Source organism: Toxotes jaculatrix, chromosome 5, assembly GCF_017976425.1.
Source record: "Toxotes jaculatrix isolate fToxJac2 chromosome 5, fToxJac2.pri, whole genome shotgun sequence".
Taxonomy (NCBI): domain Eukaryota; kingdom Metazoa; phylum Chordata; class Actinopteri; family Toxotidae; genus Toxotes; species Toxotes jaculatrix.
Window position 1 is genome coordinate 5,338,459 of NC_054398.1, and position 26,527 is coordinate 5,364,985.

At 42.0% G+C, this 26,527-nt stretch overlaps 1 protein-coding gene across 3 annotated transcripts; it reads right to left on the minus strand.

The window, feature by feature from the left end:
• Nucleotides 1-1,115: 1,115 nt before the first annotated feature.
• On the minus strand, nt 1,116-26,031 carry siah1 (siah E3 ubiquitin protein ligase 1). Of its 3 annotated transcripts, none has more exons than XM_041038828.1 (5): nt 25,896-26,031; nt 11,375-11,431; nt 4,935-5,116; nt 3,926-4,222; nt 1,116-3,536 (listed from the first exon to the last, which is right to left on the minus strand). In XM_041038828.1, the coding sequence occupies exons 2-5, from the start codon at nt 11,382-11,384 to the stop codon at nt 3,165-3,167; spliced, it is 861 nt and encodes a 286-aa protein (XP_040894762.1). In that variant the 5' UTR covers nt 11,385-11,431; nt 25,896-26,031; the 3' UTR covers nt 1,116-3,164. The 3 variants fall into 3 exon arrangements, with proteins under 3 accessions (XP_040894762.1, XP_040894763.1, XP_040894761.1); XM_041038829.1 differs by lacking the exon at nt 25,896-26,031 and adding an exon at nt 15,361-15,749; XM_041038827.1 differs by lacking the exon at nt 25,896-26,031 and adding an exon at nt 14,575-15,322.
• Nucleotides 26,032-26,527: the final 496 nt, after the last annotated feature.

A 26,527-nucleotide genomic window follows, 5' to 3' on the forward strand; every position in this document is an offset into this window, starting at 1 on the left:
TGATAAATGTGGTTAGGCCGACACATGTATTGAGGACAATATCACTGGGATGCATTTTACCTCTGAAACTTTTTTTTTTTTTTTTGGTCCTGTCAGTTTTTTCAGTAACAGTCTTATATCATTCAGCTCCCTGTATGTTCCCATATACTGATTATTGATTATGACCTTTACGGGAAGTTGAAGAACAGTCTGTGCTTCATGATAAAGTGTCAACATATTTAATTCAATTCAGTTTTATTTAGATAGCGCCTTCCACAGTCAAAATTGTCTCAAAGTGCTTTACAGAGACCCAGAGCCTCATCATTTACCTAAAGATTTGCTGAGACTGCATGTTTTCCTCTCATGCATAAAGATACACCAGTTCACACCTGAGGGGTGGGGGGGGGGGGGGGGGGGGGGGGGGTTAGGGTTACACTCAGTAACAGGTGTATGTTGGTTATATTCACTGGTTTCAAGAGATTAAAAGTTTTTTTTCTTTGGAAAGCACTTTGTAATCTTGCAAAGAAAACTATTATTAACATTATTATTATTATTATTATTATTATTATTACTACTATTCCTACAAAGACAGACTGTAAATATGTTGTCACAAATCAATCAGCCAACAAACTGAAATAAGAACATTTCACTGAGCTGTTCTGGAAACTTTCATTGTATCAGGTAGAGTTCGCCCAGTTGTCATGACATTATGGATGAAACTCAACTTAAAGTGCTCAGAAAAAAATGTCAATTTAATATACAATGCCATGACAACAGGGCAAAGCTCCTGAAGGACTACTGAATGGACTTGAATGTGAGATTTTATTTTCAAGTATTAAATGTACTGACTTGAGAATCCAGAGAACCAGTCAGAGCCTTCAGTGGAGTCGTCAGAGCTCTTCCTCTTCTTCACTGCCTGTGCAAGCGCACTGGTATGTTTTGTGCGTTACCTCCACCGGACATCAGTCAGCAGAATACAGTGAAACAAACAGCAGCATGTGTATCATGCTGCTGCTGAGCAGGATACAAACAAAACCTCGCAGACATTAACTGCCGCTCTTCAGTGTTGGATTCGGCCGCAATGAAGTGACTGAGGCCTATGATAAAAGAAATGGAGAAAAGACACCAGGTATGAAAAAGATAGATTTATTTAATGACAAATTAAAACAGAAAAAAAGTCAGGGAGTTGAGGGAGAGCAGCAACATGACTGAGACTCCACACGAAGAGAAAGGGAGAGATGATTGGCTTGACCTCCCTCCCTCCTCACAAACAAAGAAAAAAGAAAGAAAGAAAGAAAGAAATGACTTACCACACAAACAAAAGGACAGAGAGACAAATAGATGAAAAACAATTCCAACTCTGGAAAAAAACAAAAAAACAAAAACAAAAAACAAACCTTCAGAAGAACGACACAACTTGCTTTTTAACTACAAACACTGAAGTTTAGCCACAAGTTTTACAACTGCCTTTTAACTTTTGTTTTTAAAAGTCATTACAAAAAATGATAATTATGATAATCTCCATTTAATAATAACAATAGCAACATTGTAACGGTAGAAACTGTCCCTCATTCCTGGTTGGGTGATCAGTCAGTCAGTCAGTGGTTGAGGCCGACGCTGGCAGACAGAGTGAGAAGGAGGCAGAGTAGAAATGAAAGAAGAGCAGGGGACAGAGGAAAGAGAGAAGAAGAGCGGGCTTCTTGCCAAATGTCCATCTCTCACACACACGTGAACACACACACAAACACACACACACACACACAAAACACATACACCAGGAGTTCTTCTCTCCTCTCATACAAAAAAAGAGACAACTAAAATAATTAAAAAGAAACAGACTTAAGAATAAACCCCAAAAGAAAACTCTGAATCAACTGAAATGCAGTGTGTTTTTTTTCCTCGTTGTGAAAAACAAACAAAACAAACAAATGCTCCGACACACACTCAATTCGTCCACTATTACACCTGAACACACAGCCGGTAATGCAAAGACTAAGTGTGTGTGTGTGCGTGCGTGTGTGTGCATCACAACGCCACTGTTGTGTCCACTCTATGAAAAAATGAAAAAAAAACAAACATCCACGGCTGATGTAGCTGAGGGCCTTTTTAAATCCATACAGTATGAGAGTCTAATAACTATCAACAATGACAGTCAGCTATTTAAAGAGCGTCCGATGCACAATCTTTAGCCTTGGGGTGGACCGGTGTGGACCGGAAGGAAACCCGACGAGCCTGCACGGATGTTGCACATCGCAGATGCAGACGGACATCCATGGACCCTTGCAGATCAGAGGTTCCAGTCCTGGACGAAACTGGGTGGTACTGCGTGCTACTGCCATCCATGCCTGTGGGTGACGGTTCCAGTCCCAGCCGTCCACATCCATGTCAGTCACAGGAGAAAATAAATATCCAAATCTGTAATAAGGAACTAGAAGTTTTCATGGACTTCTAGTTCCAGTTTTAGCTAGTGAATACCAGCCACAGCTGCAGTCCTAGCCCTACAAGTGTCGGTAACGTGTGAACCATTTGATCCAGGAGGTCTGACAGGTACTGAGGTGGATTACAGACGGAAGGGGAAGCTAGATAGCTGGCTAGCTACCTAGCACTGACCAGGAGTCCGCGTGGAAATATAGTTCTGCTCAGTGGTGACCAGCCTCCAGTGTCTTGGAGCAAAAGCTGGAGAGCTGTAGTGTCTGAAATGTCTGAGGATGACTGAGTGGAAGAGAAGAGAGAGAGAGAGACACTAAAATAAGAGGAAGATGGAGGGAAATCACTCCAAGAGAGAGACATGACCAAGAAACGAGAGTTTGACAGGTGAGCTTGACTGAACAGCTTCTCAGTTTGTGTCCGTGTTTATGACCAAGAGAGGGTGAGACTGCATGTGCGCGCAGGAGTCTCACATATATGTTTATATGTGTGTGTTTAGAAGTCTATAGCCATCACTACACGGTTATGTCCGGTTATGTCCTCCACTCATCCATCCATCCATTCATCCATCCATCCATCCATGCATCCATCCCACCCCCTGGGCCTCCACGGCTGCCCGATCAGACAGTCCAGTTCCATGTCTCTAGGGGTGAGGCAGAGAAGGAGGGGGGCGCTGTGAGGTCACAACTGATTTGACCCCCTAAATAAATGCCCCCTGACAATCTGTAACTTTTTGACCCTCTTCTCTGTCAAAGTTCTTAGCACATGGAGATGGTGACGTTGATGCCCAGGTTGCCGTTCTCGGCGAACAGCTGTGCGATGGACGTGTCGAACACCAGGCAGTCGCTGTTCATGATGGCCGTGGCGATGCCCTCATGGATGGAGCGCGGCGTGGCCTCCCAGGTCAGGCGGCGCCGGTGTCCATTGAGCTCCAGCCGGTAGGCGAAGTTCTCTGCCTGTTTGCGAGTACCGATGAGCTGCACGATGGCGAAGAACTGCTGGTGGCCGTCGTACTTCTCCTGCTTCTCCAACACCAGCATGAAGTGGAAGCCGAAGCAGGACTGCATCATTACCCAGTCCACCGCGCCCGGCAGGTTGATGTCCGTGGCCAAGAACACAATGTCCTCTCCCTGGACAGAGAGACACACACGTTAAACAGATTTCTACGCTAAACTTTAGAACTGTTTGTGAAAGGCTTTTAGAAACACTACAGGCATCTGTCTTCACAGAAAACCCTAACACTGCCCGCTTGTGTACTTTGAGAATTTTCATTTATTTTCCAAAGTTATTTATCACTCGCCAGTGCCTGCAATACAGAAGGTGCATGCTGCTAAAAAAGAGGCCTGATGGATGTTTTCCTGAGCCTGACACTAATGTGAGCTCCTCAGATCATATGGAAAAGACAATGGTTGAAAGGAAGGACTGTATTTTTGTGGAGATAAATGAAGCTTACACGTTTAATGGAACAGTTTTAAGATAACCTTAAAGCTACCTTTAAGGACCAGAGTCAGTGTCTGACCTGCAGTGTGGTGATGGACTTGTGCTGGTGCATCAGGTGCGGCATGACAGCATCCAGGGAGCCCTGCCACTTGCAGGAGGCGCCGGGGCAGGGGCAGGAGTACGGCCGAAACTCGCACAGCTCTTCGTGCTCCGTCTTGTCGGTGTGAGGCAGGGTGACTTCGCAGCCCGATGAGGCGTACTTGCAGGGGAAGAGGACAGAGTTAGCCACCTTCTCCATGGCCAGGTTCCTGATGGAGCCCAGGGGGCCTCGGCAGGTGGGGCAGCAGGTGAGTTTGGGCCGGCAGTTGGAGCACACCTGGAAAGGGACAAATAACACAAGATAAGATAAGTTTTCCCCCCCTGAGATGTTATTCTCTTAGTGGTAGTTGTTGGAATCTCTTTTTCATTTTCTGTAATTGTATTGGATTGAATATTCATGAGAAGTGGCAGAGCTGAGAACAGGAAATACACATTTCTCAGTATAATGATGAACACATTTCCAAAGTACAACTGCCTTTAACATGAGTTACACTCTGGGTCAAGTTCAGTCAAATGTCAGGTCAATATCAGCACATTCATTCAGCAGCCAGACTGAGTTGTGTCATGAACGCATTTCAGATGTTTACTTCTGTAGAGCTGTTAAAATCTTAAGCTTACGTGAAAGGAAGCATCTTTGTGTGAGGACAAGTTCACATACAGGGGAAAAGAAAAAAAACATAACTCATAACTGGGAAAATACTTTGGGTAGGACAGGTAAAAAGAAACCATTTATTATTGATCGTGATTAGATTAATAACATTGCAATTCAATATCAGTATCTTGCTATTCATGAGCTCCAATGGGACTCAATAAACTTGGGTACAATGTTGATAAATTCAAGATCAACTTTATGCATTACGTGAAAACACATGCATACATAAACTGTGCAGAATCAAAAATGAAAGCAAATGAGATCCTCTAAATGACACCTAAGATGTAGTGCATGCAACAACTGCCGCTGGTTACTCTCCAGGCTGGACGGTACATACCAGGTGTCCGGACTGGCACTGCAGGATGGGGGGTAGGACATAGTCGAAGCAGACAGGGCACTCAAACAGGCTGGCCAGGTCACTGTTAGAGGCTGTGGTGCCTGACAGGGTGGGCACGCGCTGGGAGGGGGGGCACTTGGAAGTTCCTGTGGGCAGCGCGGTGGCAGTCTGGCGACTCATTTCTGGTAACGAGAGGGGGGCGGGTTGTGATTAAGTTTTCAGCAGATCTTACTGCACAGTTTCACAAACATAAAGTTTTTGTTTCACAAATTAAGTATGGAGGTATAACTCTGACATCTCTACATCAAAGCTGAAGCGAGAAAAGCGAGATGCAGGGAAAGAGATAATGATGACAGGCGGCATGAGACAGACACAACGGTGAACACAGCAACGGTGGACATATGTGGCAACTTGAAATTTGTCAAATCATATGTTCCAGAATAACTGTTTCTACCAAAAACTTCAAAGCAGCTATAACTAATACAATGACAATGTGGCGACGTGATAACTGAGAATTATCACCAACATCTGCAGCTCCCCTCGGCTTTACAAAGCTTTATAATGACTTATATTGATCAGATCATTGTTTACCTGCCCAGTCTGTAAATTTACACTTAATTCACACTCATTAATCTCTTAATGTCATTTTGTTTTCTGAGAAAAAAAAAAGAAGCTATAAAAACCCAGTGGACACTACCTGTTTAACACCAAACAGCAGACAGACACAGTCAGAGACTAAATGGTGAGAATAGTGGAGCATGTAGCTGCTAGAGAGCTAAGAGAGAGTGAAACCTGGACTTACAGTCATCAGGTGGACAGAAACATGACTTGTTCATTCAAGTTGTAAGCAATATTTCTAGAGTCAAAAACTATTTTGTCACACATTCACAAACCAAAGCAGCTTCAAGTCTATGAGACTACCACATGAGCAAGCTTTCATCGTCATCAGGTGAAAGAGAGAGAGCAGCGTTTCAGGCTGTGACAGCCCCTCAATTTGCCTCCATGTCGTGATGTGGGAAATGTAATTTCCAATCCTCCTCACATGCTTTCACCAGTCGCACGTTTCAGCTTACATGATGACATGAGGGTACATGCTGAGCTCCTCCATTCTCATCTCATCTGTGATACCCGCCACACTTTATAGCTGTCACAGCTTTGAATGTCAAATAGAGTCACAATCCACTGTACAGCACAGTATGTCTGCCATATACTGCAGGTTGCATCAACACTAACAAACATTTCAGAATCAAGCATCCTGCAATAACACTCACTGAGCTACAATATATGTGTTTACATACATGTAAAATCAATTATCACGGAACACCAAACAGCTTTACTCCCATACAGAAGAAATCAGTGTGGTTACTCACTTGTCTCAAACTATGTAAACTAGTCATCCTACTACACTTCCCAGTTTTGTGTAACTGCTGTAGGCTACATAATGTCTGTCACCACAGTACATTTGTGTCCTTGGTGGTACAGACATTGGATTTAATTTGGATTTCTTAGGGGGGATATATCGTCTCTCTGTGGCTGCCAACAACAAGCAGACAGAAACCTTACAGTATCTTTGCTTTTAAAAAAAAAGGAAAAAAAAGAAGTATATGAGGAATAAGCAGTCAACATGTCAGCATTCTCTCTGTCACCTACCATGTACAACATATCTGTTATTGCCCCAGAAACAAGTCAGAGCTGTACAGATTTTCTTGGTCACATATATAAAAAAAGAACAACCAGACAGTAAAGTGAACTCAGATGTGGTGTGTATGTGTGTGTGGAGCTGCTGTTTCCTATCGTGCTGTGTAGTTGCCTTGGTAACAGGTTTGTGGTTAGTTATGGGATGCCCTGTGGAGCATAGAAAAGGAGAGGCTGGAGAGGAGGCCAGTAAAAATGATGGGCAGGAGAATAGGTATGTGTTGAGGAAGAGGGGCAGGAGGATAGCTATTGGAGATGAAGGGAGGAGGAGATGATACAGTAGGAAGAAGGAGCAGAGGGAGAGGAAGAGTGAGACAGCAAAGTTTAGAATCAAGCAGCAGGTGTGGACAGATAATCTGCTTTAACCTGAACAGGACAGTGAAGATGTCCAAAAGAAAATGCAGCATGGTGGGTGGAGATTCAAAAAAAGGAAGGGAAGAACAGGAATGTAAGGAGGATGTTTCTCAGGTCAGATCTTTTCTGGGCAGTACAGGGGTTCAGGAGGGATGACTGTGCATGCTGTGTGCCCACCTACTCTGCTACCTGCTATAGTCTGTCCTTTTTTTATAGCCCTACTCACAGACAGACAGACAGACACAGCACAGGGAGACCCAGAGCAGAGAGGAGAGAATGTGAAGAGAAGGGAGGATAATATGTGGGGGAGGTGAAGACACGAGAGAAGAATCAGGCGGTGAGACAGAGCAGCAATATATAGACAGACAGTCCAACAGCTGGGGAATTAACAACCATCAGCAGTCGTGGCTGCTCAATTTGCCTCACCTAGCAGCTAATTTAACAATTTAAAGGTGTTAAATGGAAAACAGTTGTTGGGAAACAGGGACCTTCATAGGTGGTGTTCTGAATTCTTCCTGAATGTTTTTTCTCTAGAAATATGTTTAGCATTTGTTCTGGGGTGTTTGATTAGTACAGCAAACAATAATCAAGTTTAAAAAAAAGTTTAGAAAAATAAAGCGAATAAAACTAAAATCGAATAGTTTATGCGACCATTGTCTCACAAAATCTATTTTCTCTTGTTTTACCGGCACCTGGCAGTAAGTAACACCTTACAACTGCCAGAAGGTGGCGCTAATGTGCTTAAAAGCTGTTTACCAACCTCAAGTTAAAAAAACAAAACAAAACAAAAAATAGTTTCCAATCAATATCAAATAGTATTTTTTGCTTGAAATGTCAATCTCTAGTTCCAATGCGTCCACAAAGAAAGTCTTTCAGTGATTTGTGATTTCCTGCTGACACGTTTGACCAGTCCCAGATGGTTTGTCATCCAGTAATTATGAATACCAAATTTGATGCTTTAATCTAGATCATAATCATTCCCTTTTACATCCTGCTTGGTACCTGGCAGCAATACAAGCAGACAGGGCTGGTTGGTGTGTGGCTCGGGTAATTCTTCTCTGCACACCCATGCCAACTGCAGAGGCACAAACTGGATCTAATGACAGACTATTAGCTAGCTGTCCCTGCGCCTGCCTGCCTGTAAACACATCTGCTGTGATGGAGATACTGTCTTAGCAGCTATTAATAGAGCTTCTTAGCTGGCTAGCATGCTAGCAGCAGCACTAAGAGCAGTGGGACCAAATTAGCTCAGGACATTCAGCTAGGCTGAGGCCAGGGTCACAGTCGGCTAGCATGCGACATTGAAATATCTAACACAGGACAGTTTCAAACAGACAGGCGCTGGCTTGGCTGATCCAGCTTGAAGACAATGCTATCATTGTGACTGGAAGGACAGAGTCATTTGCTGTGTCTTGTCTATATCTAAATTCATGGTATTCGTATAAAATATATTTAAAAATGCAGTTTTTTAGTTGTGTATAGATACATCCAAGGTAAACCGTATTTTTGTATTAATATTAATTTTAACAAGCTCAATAACTAACTTGCTTCATTTATTAAAGCCCAAACTTTATCCAGTACATCAGAATTAACTGAATATTTGTACAAACTTGAAGACATTATCCCTTTTAAAGAAATTCATAAAACCTAATGTGGAGTGTTTAACACATCTTGTAAGTTTAACCTTTACCTCTGTTTAGTTCATAGCGATACTGTCAACACAACAAACAAATACAACTGACTCATACCGTGCATTTAAATGTGCTCATGTGTGGTGAGGTGTTAAGAAAGTCGTTTATACATACTTGCTATACATAGAATCACTGTTGAGTATTTTAACTTTGCTAAAATAAACCTTGACAAGGACACATCAACTTATCACAAGACTGAAGGCCATCTGCCAGCTGTGTGTGTGTGTGGGGGGGGAAATGTGTGGTCTGGGTGTGGCTGATTCGTACCACTGTCAAGTAAATGCACCACTGCAGTGCCATCTTATGATATGCATGACCGATGAAGTGTCAATGGAAATCAGAGAGAAATTTCCAGGTGTCAATCTGCAAATCTAGACTGAAGAAAGACGCATTCCCTCTTCATTTCTGGTGAAACACAGCCGCCATTAGATGCTAATCATGTATGGTAATGACTAATGAGCTGAAGCTAAGCTAATATTACATGAAGAATACTGACTGCAGCTCAGTGAGCAGAACTAATGTATGGCTAAACATACTTTTCTGAAATAGATCAACACTGGACCTCAACCAGGAGGCCAGGAAAGGGGGTAGGGTTTTATAGTCCCAGAGCTGAGAACAGAGTTGCCAAACCCAATCCAAGAGGACTGTATTAAAATGTATTGTTTTAATTCAACCATGAGGGGTGTATCTATCTATTTAGGGCTAATGATATATAGTCAATTTGTGATTTAAATTCTGGCAGGGCATCATCGCTGCTGACTGCTTTTCACTGATGCACAGTGATCTTTGAAAAAAACAGCTCAGTTGTGACTGATGTGATTAACGCATTGCTTCTGATTGGCCGAGCTATACACAGGCTCTTGGAATTTGGGGACCACAAATGCCACCAACATGGCAACACAGGCGATGGTAGAAAGGCTAATAGCACACTTAAAAAAAAGGCTTTGTCCATCGTAAGAAAGTCATTAATCACTTTCTTGAGTATAATCAATGGTTTAAACTTTACTTCTGACAATAATCTGCCCGTCTGCCCGCTATGATAGCTAGTTGGAAGCACATAAGGCTTCAACAAGTAGCAACATGCCCAACTAAAAAGAGTGTATGGAGGGATAAACATAGTATCACTTGTTCAGCTGGCACATGGGCTGCTAAGAAGTGATACTGCCAAGACAAAGGCAAAGTACAGATAAACAAGGCACAGCACTCTTTTGTTGTTAACCGGAGGCTTTGAAATAGCTTTTACAGTCTGAATTTACAGTTTACAAGGCTTCTGCATTTTACTTCTTACAATGTGGAAACTGCAGACAACTGGCAGCTCATTAGGGATGAGAGCATTTATAACAAAACTATACATTCAAGAAAAAGCCACAACCCAATCTGCCAAATTGCCAGTCTAGGTGCCTTTCCACCCAACTGGGCTACTCTTCTTTAACTGGGCAGGTAAGAATCGACTACTCAGCTACTTTTCATACCATCAGGGCGGCTTCCACCGGTAAATGGTTGGGCTATATTCATGAAGTCTGAACTGTAAGGGAGGCATAGGACACTTACAGAGGAGGTACAAGGGGAGAGACGTGAGGCAAAAATACTGTGTGAGGTGAAAGGGACAGATGCATGCAAGACAACAAGAAGTTACTTGTTGTAGTCTGGCCTGCAAATCAACACGGTCATCAGTTGCAGCAGCAGAAGCAGTGATGTACAGCTCACGGTGGCAATTAACACAGGTCACTTCAAAACCCTCACTGCCTGACAGCAGCAATTTTTGTCAAAAATCTGAGCCACAACTGAACACACACATATGATACACATAATTTAGAATCAGTGTGACTTTCACAGGTCATTATCGATAATGTTCATCACAAATAAATGCCCATAAATCAACTTAGAAATCAAAGAAAAAAAAGCTCCTTATAATGATATAACTTGTCTGATCACCAAGTTTTCTCCAATATCCTCGGTTGTTAACAGCATAGCCAAAGACACATAGCAAACAGGAACTGCTAATAACTAACTTGGCTTACTTAATTTTTGAAACATAAACAAATATGGGCTAAAAAAAAACAGAGCTGATATTCTGATGCTGAATCCAAGACATTATACTTCCTGTTTTCTGTAAAAGCTTAATCTGTTTAGATAAGTGAAGACTAATGTCCAAAACACTGAACAAAGGTGTGAGAGAAGGAAGTAAAAACATGGGCTCAGAGGGCTTTAGGAAACAGAAAGAATGAGTCAGCTCACCAGATAGAGAGAGAGCAAGGAGGTGGAGGGAAGGATGATGGCAGAAAGAAGAGCAGGCACAAACAATGACTAGGCACACAGGCCTACACAGAGGCAAAGGGGAGAGGGTAAACAATTTCCTGTTTAACATGTATGCACTTTTTAACAAGAGGCAAAATGAAAGGCTACTAGCCTGCTATTAGCTGACAGACACATCGTGTTCCACACTTCACTGTGTTGTAAAAAAGAGAAAACGGTACTTGGTGCTGCCCAAGTGAAGGAAACTGAGAGCTCATCTACAAACAAGTCAACTACAAGTCAACAACAGGGACAGCTAGAACTACAAGGAGGAGATCAGGACAGACATGAGAAAAAGTCTACTGAGAAGACTGTCGCGATGAAAGTACACAGCTAAAGATGGACAGGGAGACAGGTAAAGAGGAAGGGAAAAAAATATAATAGAATAGAAACATAAATACTCACCTTCGTCCATAAGATTTCCCAATAAGGCTTTCGTCTTCTCTTGAAATGTGGGGACCTCTGAAAAGTGGAAAAAAGGGAAGGTAAGCAAACATGACTTTGAGAAACAAAGCTACAAAGTACTGTCTGGGAATCCCATAATAACCATGAATTAACAGAAAGGAAACCAAAAATGCAGTACTACTGTCGTACACATACATCTTCCCTCACTACAGTGAGTGGCCTGGTTCTGCTGTTTCTGTCAGTTCACATATGAAGCAGATCCGATTTTCAAGATGACACAGTCGAAATTTCTTTATGGCAGCCATCTCCACCGTGCTAACAGGCTATGAGAGACCAGGAAGGGCACTTTCTTGTACACTTCCATAGACTAAACAATGTTTGTTGAAGGCATTTAAGCCACTTACTGTGCTGCTAATGCAATGGACATTGGCATGAGACTTTTACAATCATTGATTCCTACTGTACTGTCTGTTGGCTCCACACCATTTTCCCAGCACTGCTAATTCATATTTCATAAAGTAGATAAAGCTCCACCCATGTGTTGGAGTCGGTGGCTCCTAAATACTGGAGTCAGGATCAGAATATGCTGATGTAAAACCTTTCCATAAGTGACTTTTAGCTGACTGAACTCTGTTCACCAACACAGTCTGATAAGCTTTTATGGGACTGTCCGTCTGTATGAAGTCATCAAAGACGTTGTGGATTTATTAATATATTTTGTTCAGATGTGCACATACAGAATGTCCGCTTTACCACATAATTGCCATCAGCCAAAAATGTGTCTGACCTTAACATATTGCATATCTGTCAGCTATGCTACGCCTTAAAATAGCAGTGTTAATTTGCTGTGTTTTACTTCATTTGCACTCTCTCCACTTTTGCAGCTGCTGCAAGCTGTTAAAGAAACACTACGCAACTTTGGCTGAGCAGCAGCAGGAGCAGCCTCTGCAGCCACAAGCAGTAATTTACACGACACTGGTGCATTAAATTCTGTTGGGTTTCTAGTCAGAGTGTCGGAAGCAGCGTCCCCCCAGAAGCTAACAGCTTAAGCACAGCAAAGGAAGCCTATCGAGCACTAAGGCACAGAATCATCATCTCTGTACAAACCAGCAATCACGCTGTCCACTCAGATCAAGTTAGCATTCAGCTAATATGATTGACTGAAAACATCTGAACCTGCAGCAGTTGGATGCTAAAATGTAGATGCTAGGAGCTAATCTCTTCAATTCCACTATGCTGTCCGCACTGAGAATACCAAGCTAGCTTCCTCTTACAGCTAGCTGAAGACCAATAGTTGAAGTACTGAAACAGTTTTTATTTTAAAAAGTGACAAAACAACACCTACCCTACTTAAACAACTGCAACATAACCTTGAAATACCTGTCTTAGGATGTAGAGATCACTTCTGAAGTGATAAACACACTTGTAATAAATTAAAATTCTGGATGAAGCTTAATGTTCATCATAGTCAGCAGTACGAGATCACTGTTACAAGTTTTGGATATGAAAACTAATTAATCCAGTACAGCATGTCGACATGTGTAAACCATCAACAAAGGGAGACCGCTAGTTTCCTCTGTTCGCTTGCAGCACTGTTGAAAACACTGTTTAAAAACACAACAGAGCAGGTAAACCCAACAGGCAAAGTATATTGTCTAAACAGTGTGAACCTGCATGTCTTCCTAAGTCAATTTGTTGTTGGAAAAACTAAACGAATAGCATAATATTGATTTAAGCAGCACTGTGACATTCCCCTCAGTTAAGATTCAAGATGTAGAGCAACAAATCATTCAAATCAAGTGATTGACATATTAACATTACAATGATGTAAATGCCACTAAACTCACAGACTAAGCATCATAGTAGGATATGTAGAGAACTTAAAAAGCATCTTTACAATGTAGATGGTAAATCCAACTTTACTGGATTTTCCACTGCACTGTGAGACACACAATCACAGCAAGGAGACTCCTTGCCAACACATGCCGAAGATTTTTTACTTTACTCTAACTCTTCTATTGTCTCATCAACCCTCTCTAGGCAACACATGATAATGTACAATGAAAATGCAGGGCTGTGACTGCGAACAAAACTTTCACAGAATCTGAACACATTACCTCTGGTCTTACAAGGACTTTAGAATCATGTTTTTGCAAACTCACACAAACATCATAACTGGAGAACTGCCTTGTTCTGACTGTTGCCCCGATTGGATTATTGAGTGCATGTAAATTTGTTTTGATGCATCTACACTTTTATTTATCAAAAACTAACAAAGAACAGATATTTGAAAAATATCCAAGATATCAGAATAGGGAGTCTGATTTATATCTGTGTGTTAATTGTTTGTGTTTTTGTCTTTCACAGCAGGGACAGATCTCCAAAGAGTAATGGAAAGCTCTCACTTCAGTTTCTAAAAACACTCACCCAAAAAACTTGAGGGTATGTAGGCATTTCAGCATGGAAACTACATCTACTTTAATCTGCAGCATGCACCAGCTTGCCTTAGACAAAACATAAACACATACGTTCACTCACTACAAAAAGACTGCGCAGACAGGTGACTTCAGCAGTACAAACAGTCTGTAGTAGTGTACTCGAAGAAAAATTGAGGACAAAAAGACACAAAGGGAAAGAAACAAATAGCAAGGAAGGAAGGGCAGCAAACACAAAAGACAAGGATACAGAAGAGAGGATATGGAAGAAGAGAGGAGGCAGAGACAAGAGACAGATGAAGAGAGCACAAGTCGAGGGGGAGGCAGAAAACAAGCTGGGCTTCAACACAAGCATGCCATTCTTTGTTCTCAAGTCATGGCCCACTCTTTTTCTCAGTCACACACACTTTGTACAGTGTTCATACACACCAGACATAATTCACAATGCAAACAGGCAACGCTTGTTTAAAGCCTCCTTTGTGATCTCCCACACACAAACTATTCAACATACATTCTGTAGCAACATACAGTAAGTACACTTTCTGGTAAACAAACTCCCTGGAAAAAATAATAATTAAAAAAAATATCAATTCATCAGCCTGCCACAATCAAGGCTACAGCTGGAGCTGAGCACAGGAATTTATGACATTTTACAACACCTTGGCTGCAGCTAGAAGGACACATTTAGCTGATGAGGAGAAAAGGTGTAAATGTTTCCACAAGCAAGTACACCATCATGTGCATTATCTCTTTAAGCTCCTTCACCTTTAGTCCTGTGCACGCTCCTTGTGGCTACACATGAGAAGAGTCTGAACAAGGAGTTCCAGGGCGGAGCTTGTAGTGCTACGCTAGCTGGCTTCAAATTCACTTGGACCAGAGACATAGGGGTAGAGAATTCACGCAGCCCCTCAGTGTCATATTTCTCTGGCCTTTTCCATGGAAACCACACAGTGTTGCTGCTGCCCCAAACACACCACAAAACAGAGGATCATATTTCTTCCTATTGGTCCCCCCATTTAGGAGGGGTAAGCACACGAGGGTCCGGGGAAAGCTGTAACGAAAGAATGAGGGCTGTGTCCAGACAGGGTCAGATGGAGATGCTCGATAGCCGGAAAAATAGATGCCCACAATGGGATGGGACGAGTGAAGGAGAACAGGGTGTCAGTGGAATCCCAAAAATAACAAAACACCAAATTCCAAAGTCCCTCAGTCACTGCATCAGCAAGCAAAACAGCCGCTGACATCCAGTGGGTGAAGCAAGCATCCATCAAACCTGCCTATCAGGACCAAACTGAATCCCAAACTAAAAAGGAGCACCGAGCAAGGTTGCTAGGTGCTTATACGGCAGCATAGAGAAACAGAGAAGCTCACTAATTTGCTTTCTCTTACACTGAAAGCCATGCAAAATTAGTCTGTAAGCAGTCTCTTAGTGTGTGGTCAACTAGCCACTCCCTGGCTGCTCCCAGCCACTAGGAACTAAAGGCAGCACAAGACATTTTAGCCAAGTCACTTCTCTCCACGGCTCGCTAATTATCCGTTTACAAGTTCCACCTTTGTCTCTCTGGCTGCCAAATCTTCAAGAAGTGTAGAGTTTGGCACCGCACCACTGCAGCCTTTAACAGGTATATCCTCTTCCAGAACCATTTCCCAAAATTGCAGGTTTGCAGCAAAAAAACAGCACAATTCCCACGACAAAAGAAGGGCTGGTTTCTATGAAAGACAAATCTTGTGTTGCGTAGAAGAGTTGCTAGAAAAATAATCCTTTACTGATTAGAAAACAAAGGCCTGCTCTCTTGGTTTTCTGCTGTAAGAAAACTGTAGCTCGCAAGAGAAGGAAAGAAGGGAAAGTCCCAGACAACGTCTCGCTCCCCCAGACTTTTTCTCCTCTTCACTCTTTTATTCAAGCCATGTTCTCTCTGTCCCTGGAGTGTGCTAGGTGCCACTGCTGCTGGGTGTGTTTGTGCAAGACAGAGAAGCTAAGCCGGCATCCAATGTCAGCCCCAACAGAGCATGCTCACTCACACCCTTCCCCTTTCTCTCTTGGCGGCTGCCTACCCACATATAACCCCTTCTTCTCCGCAACACATCATTTCTCTTTCACACAGACTTTAACTTGACTCTTAGACATTTTCTTGCCCCCCTCCACCCCCAATTTATCATGTTAGTATGTCTCCATCTTCCTCTCTCTGCGTGTGCACTTCCTTACATGCTTTCCCTGCCTCAAGTCTGCATATTTTGCCTTCTTTCTCCTCGATGGACAGTCTCTCTCCCAGTCTCTTTCTCCCACTAGTGTTTCTTTCTCTCTGCCCCCTCCCTCGGCTCAAGTCTCAGATTTCAGCCTTGTCTAGCTGCAGGCTGTACCACCAGCTGCCCCTGTTGACACCATACGTTTCTCACTGCATTTTCTTTTCATTCTATCTTTCTATTGACCTCCTCTGGCACCGTTTGTCACCGTGTAATAAGCGTATGTATCACATTTGATAACCACACACCTAATAATTCCAAAAACTTGTGTCCTGTATGTTACCGCTGAATTCAGGAATTTGCTAAACTACAATTTGCAGATCAAAACAACGGGATGTATTTCTAAGATCCCTCGTGATTCAAATGTTTACTTTCTACTTTCTAGAGTCAGTCCGGGTATGTAAAATGTTCACTTCTCATTTGTTCCTTTCTCTGACACAGGCTCATTCTCCTGCACATATACTCTGGCTCCCGCTCTAAACACACAAAACTGAGCCTGCCAGGAAAAGAAGCCCAAGTGAAACCAAAATATCACTGAGAGCCAGAATCTGTTTGTCAGCAGGAGAGAAAGTGATAGCTAGGTTAGTGCACAGCGAGAGAGAGAGATTGAGACGCTGGCCCTATTCACAAGTAGCGCTAAAATGCATCTTGGGTGATTCAATCACATATGGATAGATCCAAACACAGATGTAACTGATTTCAGCCCTGTAACACCCAGCCATTTTCTTTCTGTTTCGTTCTCTTGCTAAGAAAATGTCATCCTGACATATTACAGTTCACGTGGAAGAGGTGTTCACAAACTACTCCTGAATTCTGGCAAACTACCACTGTGAGAGCGCATTTGAGATTTGTTTCGGCTTAGAAAGAGGACAGAAGGTACACTCCTGTATTCTCTTCACCATCGTTACACTGCATCTGTTCACATTACGGCCAGACAATATAAACATAATGCAGTCAGAAATTCAGCGGCACAAAAAAAATACGGGCACAAAGAGAGCCCGCTGTGACACACATGCCCGCTGTGACACACATGCACACTGTGAGACACATGCACACTGTGAGCTATAAAACAGCACTAGTGACACTAGTCAATGCCCAAAGTGTGCTATTAAAGGGGCAGGGCAGCAGATACAACAATGAGCCATCTGGACCAGGCAGCAGTTCATCTCCAGAGATCCAAACACTTCATCACCTACAGCCAGGGGTTTACAAAGGAGTAGATGGAGGGAAGGAGGGAGGGGAGAGAGAGACAGATTATTTACATCTTAAATGTGCTTTGGAAGGGCAGGTGTCTACATTTTTCAAGCCAACTGAGCATCACTGAACTGAAATGAAGTACGGGACATTACCAGTGAGGTGGAGATGTAAAAAGCACGCCTTAGCGAGGAGGTTCTAAAACACGCTTGGGCTGAGTTGTGCACAAGCCCACATTTCAATATGAAATGAATTCGGCTGTCATTTCCATTTACAGTCTGGCTTATACTAATCCGATGTGAGTCACTGAAGCAAAGCCAAAATAAAAAGGGCAAAGAAATATATTCTTCACTGTTACCTGTCAAAAAGTACAGGTTTGATCACATGAAGTCTCCATTTGCTGAAGACTCACCTGACCTGCCAAAGATGCTTTGGTAGATCTAATTATGACATTTGATGGGATTTCACTGGTCTCAATCGTTTTACCACCACTCTGTATATCATGCAGCTAATTCTGAGCTGTAAACATGTACATTCATCCACTGCGATATGTAAATATAAGAAGCTGGTTTGTAATCAATGTCAGGTCAACCTGACCAGCCAAAAAATGAAGGCCCCAGCTGAACTCTTGGGTCTAGAAGCCATGCTGGGTACTCAGTTTTCCCTTAATTAGCCATTAGAATACAGGCTGTTTACTGCATTTCTGTAAGAACCTTTTGAGCATCACTGGCACAAGAACAACTTAATTAATGTTACTGTTCCAAAAGAGAAGCATCACACTACTGAATAATGTGCGAGTAAGTGGAACTAGTGAGGAGTCAATCCACTTTTAATGAGAGGTTCTCCCATCTGGCTCAGAGCTAGATAAGGTAACAGAGGAGACCACTGTTAAAACAAACATAAGGCAGTGCATCAGCAAGTGGCAGGCATTACCCACATTTCCGGGATTCAGGTGTATTTGGGTCTGTCTGGGCTCAGGTGCAGTTGCCATCCGGTCCATTTTGATTCAGGTCTTGACTTTTTAAACAAAAGTCAAGACCTGAACCAAAATGTAAAAAAAGTACTGTCATGTTTAAGTTAAACAGAAACTTGCTGATGCACAGTGGAGCCATGATGAAACAGATGAAGCTGAAGAAGAAGATGAAGAAGAGTTTCCCCACTGACTGTACCCTGCTGTCCCTCTAACACATGATGAATTTTTGCACCTCCTACAGACTGTAGAGAGCTGTATTACTACATTTTTAGGACGAAAGTAAAAGAAGTTAGATCATTACAGGGAGAACCATGCTATGTACTTAAACAAAGGACATTTTGTGAACTACAAGTGTCGGAAATGTGCATAGTAGCCAGCCACGGGCCTCAAACTCAATCCTTGAGTGAAACGAAAACAACACATCATGAACATTTCCTTTAGGGGTAATGCTAAAACTTCTTCTGCTTTGGCAGTTACTTCTTTTCCACAGCAGAGGGAAAAAAAACAACAACGGAGTAACAGTGCAGCTTAGCAGCTTGTTACCATGGAGAAGGCACTCGGAGCAGGGATATCAGGGCAAAGGCAAAACTACACATACACACAAAGCCTTACACCTTGTGTCTGTGTTCATGCACAGACACAAACACAGACAAAGAGAGCGATAAAGCAAGCAGGGACTCCCTTTGGCATTAGTAAGAGATCTAGAATTACCTCATGGCTACAGAGCCAGTGAGTCATTGTGTCTGTCACACACACACACACACGCACGCACGCATGCACGCACACACAGCTTCTACATCAAGGCCAGCAGTCAGAACAGCTGTCAATCACTGGCTATGTGCTGCTGATGCTGTGACAGGCCAGTAAAAACTAGTGTTACCGTCTCATGACTCAAGACTGAAGGAATACCATGAAATGTATTAGGTGTATTTTGTGTATTTTTGGATTTGTGATAAAGGGATTTATACATAAAATTGATTTGATTACATTTTTAAAGCTGTCTGAGGCATGTCTCCTCAGAATTGTAAAATCCTGAAGATGTAGAGTTTCTAGCACTTGGAGCAGCTTAATGATTTCATGTTGCAGGCTGTCAGGAGCACCAGCTGGTTCCACATTAAACAACGTAGCAAATATGTTCAGTGCCTTTTGTTTACTTTTCACATCTTGAAACCTCTTGCCAAACGCCTGAAGGGGTTTTGTTCGCTCACCAGCATATTTAGATGTCATGGCAAGCTTTTGTTCTCGCAGAGCGGGAAAATGCACAGTGTTACCCTCTTTCCAGCTGCACTTGACACAGCTTCAATTTTGCATAGAATGATTTGACATTTCAAAGCAGACAACTGAGAAGCTGGCTGAGACCCTGGAGCCTGACGTTCAGCTCTGAGAGGTATGTGATAATGTCCACCACGAAGGCCAAATCATCCAGCCACTTGCTGTCACTGCGTTCCACAACAGGTTGTCCCTTTATGCACACAGACTCTCTTAATGTATGATACAGTGGCATACAACTGAATCACTTGGACTGAGACTGAGACGACTCATTGCTTTTTTTGACCAATGCAGTTAATCCTTTTTGCAGGCAGACCACTGCTGGGGCTCCATCTGTGGCAAGGCCATTTAACTTTTTAAAATGGTAATTCAAATTCATAATCAAAACAACTTGCTCAAACATATCCTCACCTTTGGTAATGGCACACATGGCTTACAAAGACAGCAAGTCCTCCCTCGTATCATGCTCGGCAGTAATCCCGTACACAAAAACAGCGTTTGTTATGTTGCTTCATCGCAGACCGCAGAGAAAAAGTGGGAATTTCTTGCGGTGTATTTCAGTATGTTTTCACTATCTCGTGTCATATCGGTAACCTGCTCTGCGGCGGTTCTTCAAGATAAACTGACACTTTGGAACCATTTTTCTTTGTCTGGTGCTAGTAGCTCCACAGCGATAACAAGGCACTCTCTCACAAATTCTCCTTCTGAATGAGGTTTCAGCTTCTTAGATATTTGCTCACTCACCAAAAACTTGTCAGCATAACTTCATCTCTGTCAAAATGTGGTCTTATTAAAGCTGCTTGTTGGGCAACCAAACTCGTTGACTGTATCCAAGTGCATCTGTCCTTGCAACTCACCCAGTATAGCATGTTTCAAGCTGCAATGACACTTGAGTTTGGCTTTTTTCATCACTGTGAGGGCGTCCCCACAAAGTAGCCACAGTGACTTCCCTTTTAATTCAAAGAAATAAATCGATTCCTCTTAGAAAGCCTTCCACATCTACTTTTTTTGTGGAGAAAACTAATAAACAACTCACAAAAAGTCTTTCTGTACTTCACTGTCGGACTGGCAAGTGGGCAAAAACATCAATCAACGAAGTTTCAGGCTGAGCGAGCAACTTCTTGTCCTCAGTTTTCGTACATTGTGTAGTGAGACAACCTAGACAAGAGTAACTGTGACTCATCATCTCGTCTGCAACTACATCATTTAAGCACAAAGACATAAAGCATGCTGATATGTTTCAAGACATCATGTTTAATGAGAATACTGTGGTTATGTGCTAGAACACTGGGTTACCTCAGGTCACACTTGGTTTCATTAAGTGCCTCAACACTTTATTTTACCATACTCTGTAATTACTTTCTTTTGGCTTAAGACTAAGTACAACATGTCAAACACAGGCACAAATCCTGTTGTTATGCAGGTGTATAACTTCAACATTGTCAGAAGGCATGTACAGGAGGGAGGATTCAATCTAACAACCAACAACTTAAACACTGTATTTTCTTCCGTGGTGCTTTACTTGACAGTCGCCATGACGCATGTCAGTGATGACACACAACAGCTACATACGTGTTGCGATTACCCTGACCTTAAACTTGACCTTTTGGATATAAAATGCCGTCACGTCATCATTTTTATCCTCTTAGACATTAGTGCGAAACTGTCATAATTAGAGTATGAATAATTAATGCTTCACAGTGACCTTTGACCTTTCTGACCACCAAACTCTGATTCTGACATTGTTCTTGAGATATCACGTTCACAAGGATGGGACGGAAAAACAGATAACCTGAAAACATGGTGTCTCCAGCCATGGCTGTCACCGGCACAGAGGCATAAAAATGGTTGTAAACAAAGGCAGGCATACGCACTGCATCCTATCCATGATAGAATAAATATCACCAGAAAGCACCTGGTCTATGAAGGAGGGATCCGCACAAGCCACAGCTTTAAACTGACCTGCAGAAATTAGTAATATGTGGTCTACCACAGATGTTTGTGATAAAACTGACACTCATTTTGGTATATGTTCTTTGATGTGTTTAAAAATAAAAAAAAGAAACTGAACAAAAAAGAGACTTGACTAACAGGCATGCTGAATAATGGCCATCAAAATATATATTAAGTAAGCTGGTTGTGATTCCTCTTCAAGCCAGAACTACGCAGTCCTGTGCTACTTATTTTGATTTTTATTTATCATATCCACTTAATTTAAGTCTCTTTTCACTTATCATCACCATCACCAACCTGCAAAATATCCTGCACTAGGTTAATACTCTTTAGCATACTTATTGTATGATGGGGAGACACAAGGACGTCAAATGTTAGAACTGGTAAACCCTCAGGTTGATGCGGCAGGTGCACACATATGTGGTTACATCATCCTTACTGCAAAATTCACATGATAAATTAAGTCAGCCCCAAAACTCTGCACTTAAAGACGGGTGGTAGAATATACCGCTGAGGTGAAAACAGTTTCTAACCTCTAACAGTTCACAGAAAGGCTGCATGCCAACAAGAGCAGCATCCATCAGATGGACAACTTCCCACTGATGGACCTACTTCAGCTGATATAATAAGCCTTTACATATTTTCTGTATACTTAAAAAAAACGAATATAACCTTATCCCTGCTGTTATAAATGCATATCTATGTACATATCATACCATGAACTTCAGTTAGACCCTTAATGTAAAATGTTGCTGAGTTTGTCCCACTAAAACTGAGCTGAAGCACTTTTTCATCCAACTATGCAAAGTAAGAAACAGCAAGCCTCCATTTATTTATTTATTTTGCATTTTACTGAGTGTGAGGATGTCATGAGGATGAGTCTTTCCTATCCACGACATAAATCCCCATCATCTTAGCATCTGTCAACATTCATCCACATATGAAAACCATCCCGGTGGCTACATTACCAAACGACTAAGCCTCTCTAAAAGCTACTGAAAACCCATGGGTCAAAACAAGTTCATCTCTGCTGCTGCATTACAGACAACCAACACTGTACTGAGCACAGTCAGCTTAAAAGAAAATAAAAACAAAACAAGAAGCCAATTGTCGTGCTCAGGATGGTATGAGCGTTTTTGCTTATCTTAGCTGATCAGACCTCCTCTCAAGACTGTGACGGTGTGTGCTGACTGATTGATTGACACGTCCCTGACTCGTCTGTTAGTCAGGGAAACTGGACAACTTCAACCTTTTTCACCCAGGTTGAACCTGAGCAGAGGTATAACCACTCAGAATAATGGATGATACACGTAGGGGTGTGAAGGGCCTTTAAAAGGAAAAAAAGTTCCTCTACGATTTTGTGGTCGAGCTTTAGGAACAATTCTATTGGAGTCTGGAAACCAGGCTTTTCCCTGGCTTTATTCCCACTATCACATCTTGTACTTGGCTCTAAGTGTGTGATGTCTGGATCCTGAATAGTCTTTAGTGCAGTTTCAATGCGGCACAATTACACAGTTAGTATGGTGTGTTAACAAGTTTCTTAAGGTGCAGCTTACTTACATTATTTATTATGCTGACACTCTATCATTCAAACAAAGTAATACTCATCACACAGGCAGTTGTCATTACAAAGATTACAGATCCTCTACTTTCTATCCAGCCCTTTATATCTTCCATTAACCTCTGGAATTCAGGTGTTATTCAACTTGGGGTTATAAATAGCCTGTCTATACATTTGGTTTTCTCACAGTTTTCAACCGCTGTTCAAGAGTTAGTTTCAGCCAACTGACTTTACATTTGTGTGAGCCATAGGTAAGACAGACGCCATGCATCTAGTCACTGCTTGACCTGAAAGACCCACAGTGACACATACACACCAGAGATTTAGATAATAAGCAAATGGCTGTACGCTGTCCTGCTGCGTTTGCTAGCAGTCTCCTCCAGCCACTAATTCTTCTTTTAACTACAATACAAAGAGGACATCTCCCCACAAACCAGTCAGTTATCATTTAAACTTTTAAAGGTGTACTTTAAGGAGTTTCAAGTCTAGTTTTTCCACTATGTCATTTTATTCAAACCCTCAGATACACATACAACATAACTGGAGTGTCTAATCGTCCAAGAGATCTAACCTAATATCTACAGCTAAATCTAATTTTCTGCATTCACCGATGACAGCAAATATAGCACTGGAGGCCAACTCTTCTTCAATCTTAAATGAGCCATTATAACAAGATATTTAAGACAACAGACAACCTCTAAGTTTTCTCCATCCCATACAAATAGAATGATGTGGTCAATAGAGGAGTAGCTCTTTCTAAATCCTACTTGATTTTCCCTGAGGACAGATTTATCCTCATAGAACGTACAGAGACAGTGGAAGTGTTTACAAATGTATTACGAATTTGTTGCAATGTTATGTAATTGTAATAACCCTGAGTATCACCTTTCTTGGCACAACAAAACCAAGCACTCAATCTTAAGGGATAACAACAGAGTCTAAAATCTTTTTAAAGAAAAATTTAAGAACATATAAACAAAGTGTTGTTAATGTAAAAAGAAAAAACCAAACTTGATAATAAGTAATAAAAAGCACAATTTGCGAGCCGTTGTTAAGTTCAATGGAACCAGCAACATACGAATGACACTGAGGTTCTTCATCTAAATTTAGACAGTATAGTGATGAATATTAAAAAACTCAGATGGTATTCCTCAGGAAGTTGTTTAGCATAGCTTAACACCTCTATAGAGCTGAACCTCCATTTTTAATATTCTGTGGGACACCCCAGGCATCATCTGACAAACTGTGCTGTTGTAAACACAGAACAGTTTCTATGCATTATAATAAGCTATAACATAAGTTTGCCAGTATTTGAGTATTTCCCAATGACGTGATGCAGTCAGTCAGAAAGATGAAATCACAACCACATACCTGGCACACATTATCCACATGCAGTTATCACAAATGTGAGGTCAGAGTATATACAGTAGCTGCACTTGTAGAGTAATCTATCTTAGTCAGCAAAGACTATATCTGTTACATCATCATTTCTGGTCATTCAAAACAGCAACAAACCATGTCTCAGAACCATGTCCTACAACTACCTCAATACAGTCACACATTAAAAGTTGCATTAAGCATGTGAACACCTTTCTGCCTATATCTTCCATTACCAACATGCCTCCCTTATGCACAAAGACTGAACACTTCTAACTTTAGGATAAAACTAAATACTCCGCATTCTACATTCACAACTGCAAATAAATCATCTCCACGTATTTTTTTTTCAGGCCAGAGGCAAGTATTTTCAAACTTGCAAACCTAACATGTCATATAACCCTTAAGAATTTTAACCTTTAGCATTGATGAAGACACTAGAATCACTTCCACATGTCCAAAAGTCGCTTGAAAGGATGTTGCACATTTAAGCCCTGGACAACTTACTGTTTACCTTTGCCATTTTACGAGTTCATTAGTTTGCTGATAATTCACAGCTTAGATCTATCCCACTTCAACCTCAGCAGATACATCGTCAGCAAGAAAAACAACAAATGTGGTCTTTAAAGAGCTTCCCTTACTTGACTGAAGGAACTTTATCATAAGAGCCATACCATGACGCCTTAAGAGTTTAGCTCCTGACAGCATCGTTCATAACATCTACAGGTGTCCACGTTAACAATAACGCGATAGTTCAACAGCTGCACTCGCAATACACACTGAGATGAACGGGTAATAAAGCAGATCACAACCATCTAAGGAACAATAACAACTAAAAGCTGACATTCACTCGTCCTCCTCTATGAGACAGGTCAAACACATAGTCCCAAACAGTCACGGTGGATCTGTGGATCTGTAGCAGCCACAGTCGTTACTTTGAGTAAACATTAGTCATCACTTCCTCTACAACAGTCACAAAACCAGGTTATGCCTGTAACGCTGCTACACAAAACGATACCACGATAGGTTTCTGCTAACCTGAACTAACCTGCTTTGAAAGCAAAATGGCCCTGTCTGGCAGACAACGGCGTAGCTTAGCTAGCTTTAACTGTAACAGACATACAAGGCCTTGTCTTGCCGTAAAGCAGTGCCCCACAGATTACTAGCTAGCCGAATCGGTGACTTGTTAGCTTAGCAAGTGTGTGAACAAGCTGGGAAACCGATAGGTTAACGTTTTTCGTGCACAGTTCAGTAAACGTTACCAACCATGTTTGCTCGCCGGGCACGCCAATCGACTGCACACACACAAACAAGTGTGCATTTTAAAACGTCATGACAACAAACAAGCTAGCGACACGGCTAGTCAGCTTTTTGCCAAGCACAGCTAGCTTACAGCCAACATTAGCACCGCGCTAACGAAGGAAGCTAACGTCTGTTACAGCAGGGCTGTTGTTTTCCCCACCACACACTACACTCGAAAATCTGATGTTTCACTCGCCACGGCACACCACTTACCTCGGGCGAAATATCCTTCAGTTCACTGCAGATAAACAGGTGAAAGTACTGCGAGGTAATATGCACAGGATCCCTCTTTATCGTGTTTCATTCGTTAGCTGGCTCTACACATTCGCACTGCTCCTGGACCAGAGACGAGACGCCAGGCGTTAAGTACCAGCCGCGCCAGAGCGCGCACAGTTGTTGAAGTTTGTCGCGGGAGCGCGCTCAGCACGAATCACATACTGTGAAAATCGGTCCAAATTTAAGAGCATAAAATTATTTCAAAACAAAGAATATGCATAAAATCGTGCTTTACAGTTATCTCAGTGCTTTCATATTGTTTTGAGATATTTCTCCCTATATAATGAACGGTTAATTCATAAATAATCCCTCTTTGCTCCACACACATCATCCCCAGTGAATCTAGGTTAGCGGTCAGCAGTGCTGTTTACGTTTCCTTTTACTTTCTCTTCAGTTTGCTTTCGCTCCTCCTATTCTCAGTATCTTTCACAGAGCCGAATTGTCCCTTGTATCTGTGTTGTTTTGTAGTTAACAGAAAACTGCAGGGATTTTAACCAAAATGTCAAGTTACCTTGAGACCAGATCCTCTGGATGTCCTGGCTTACTTTTATCTTCATTGACATTTCATT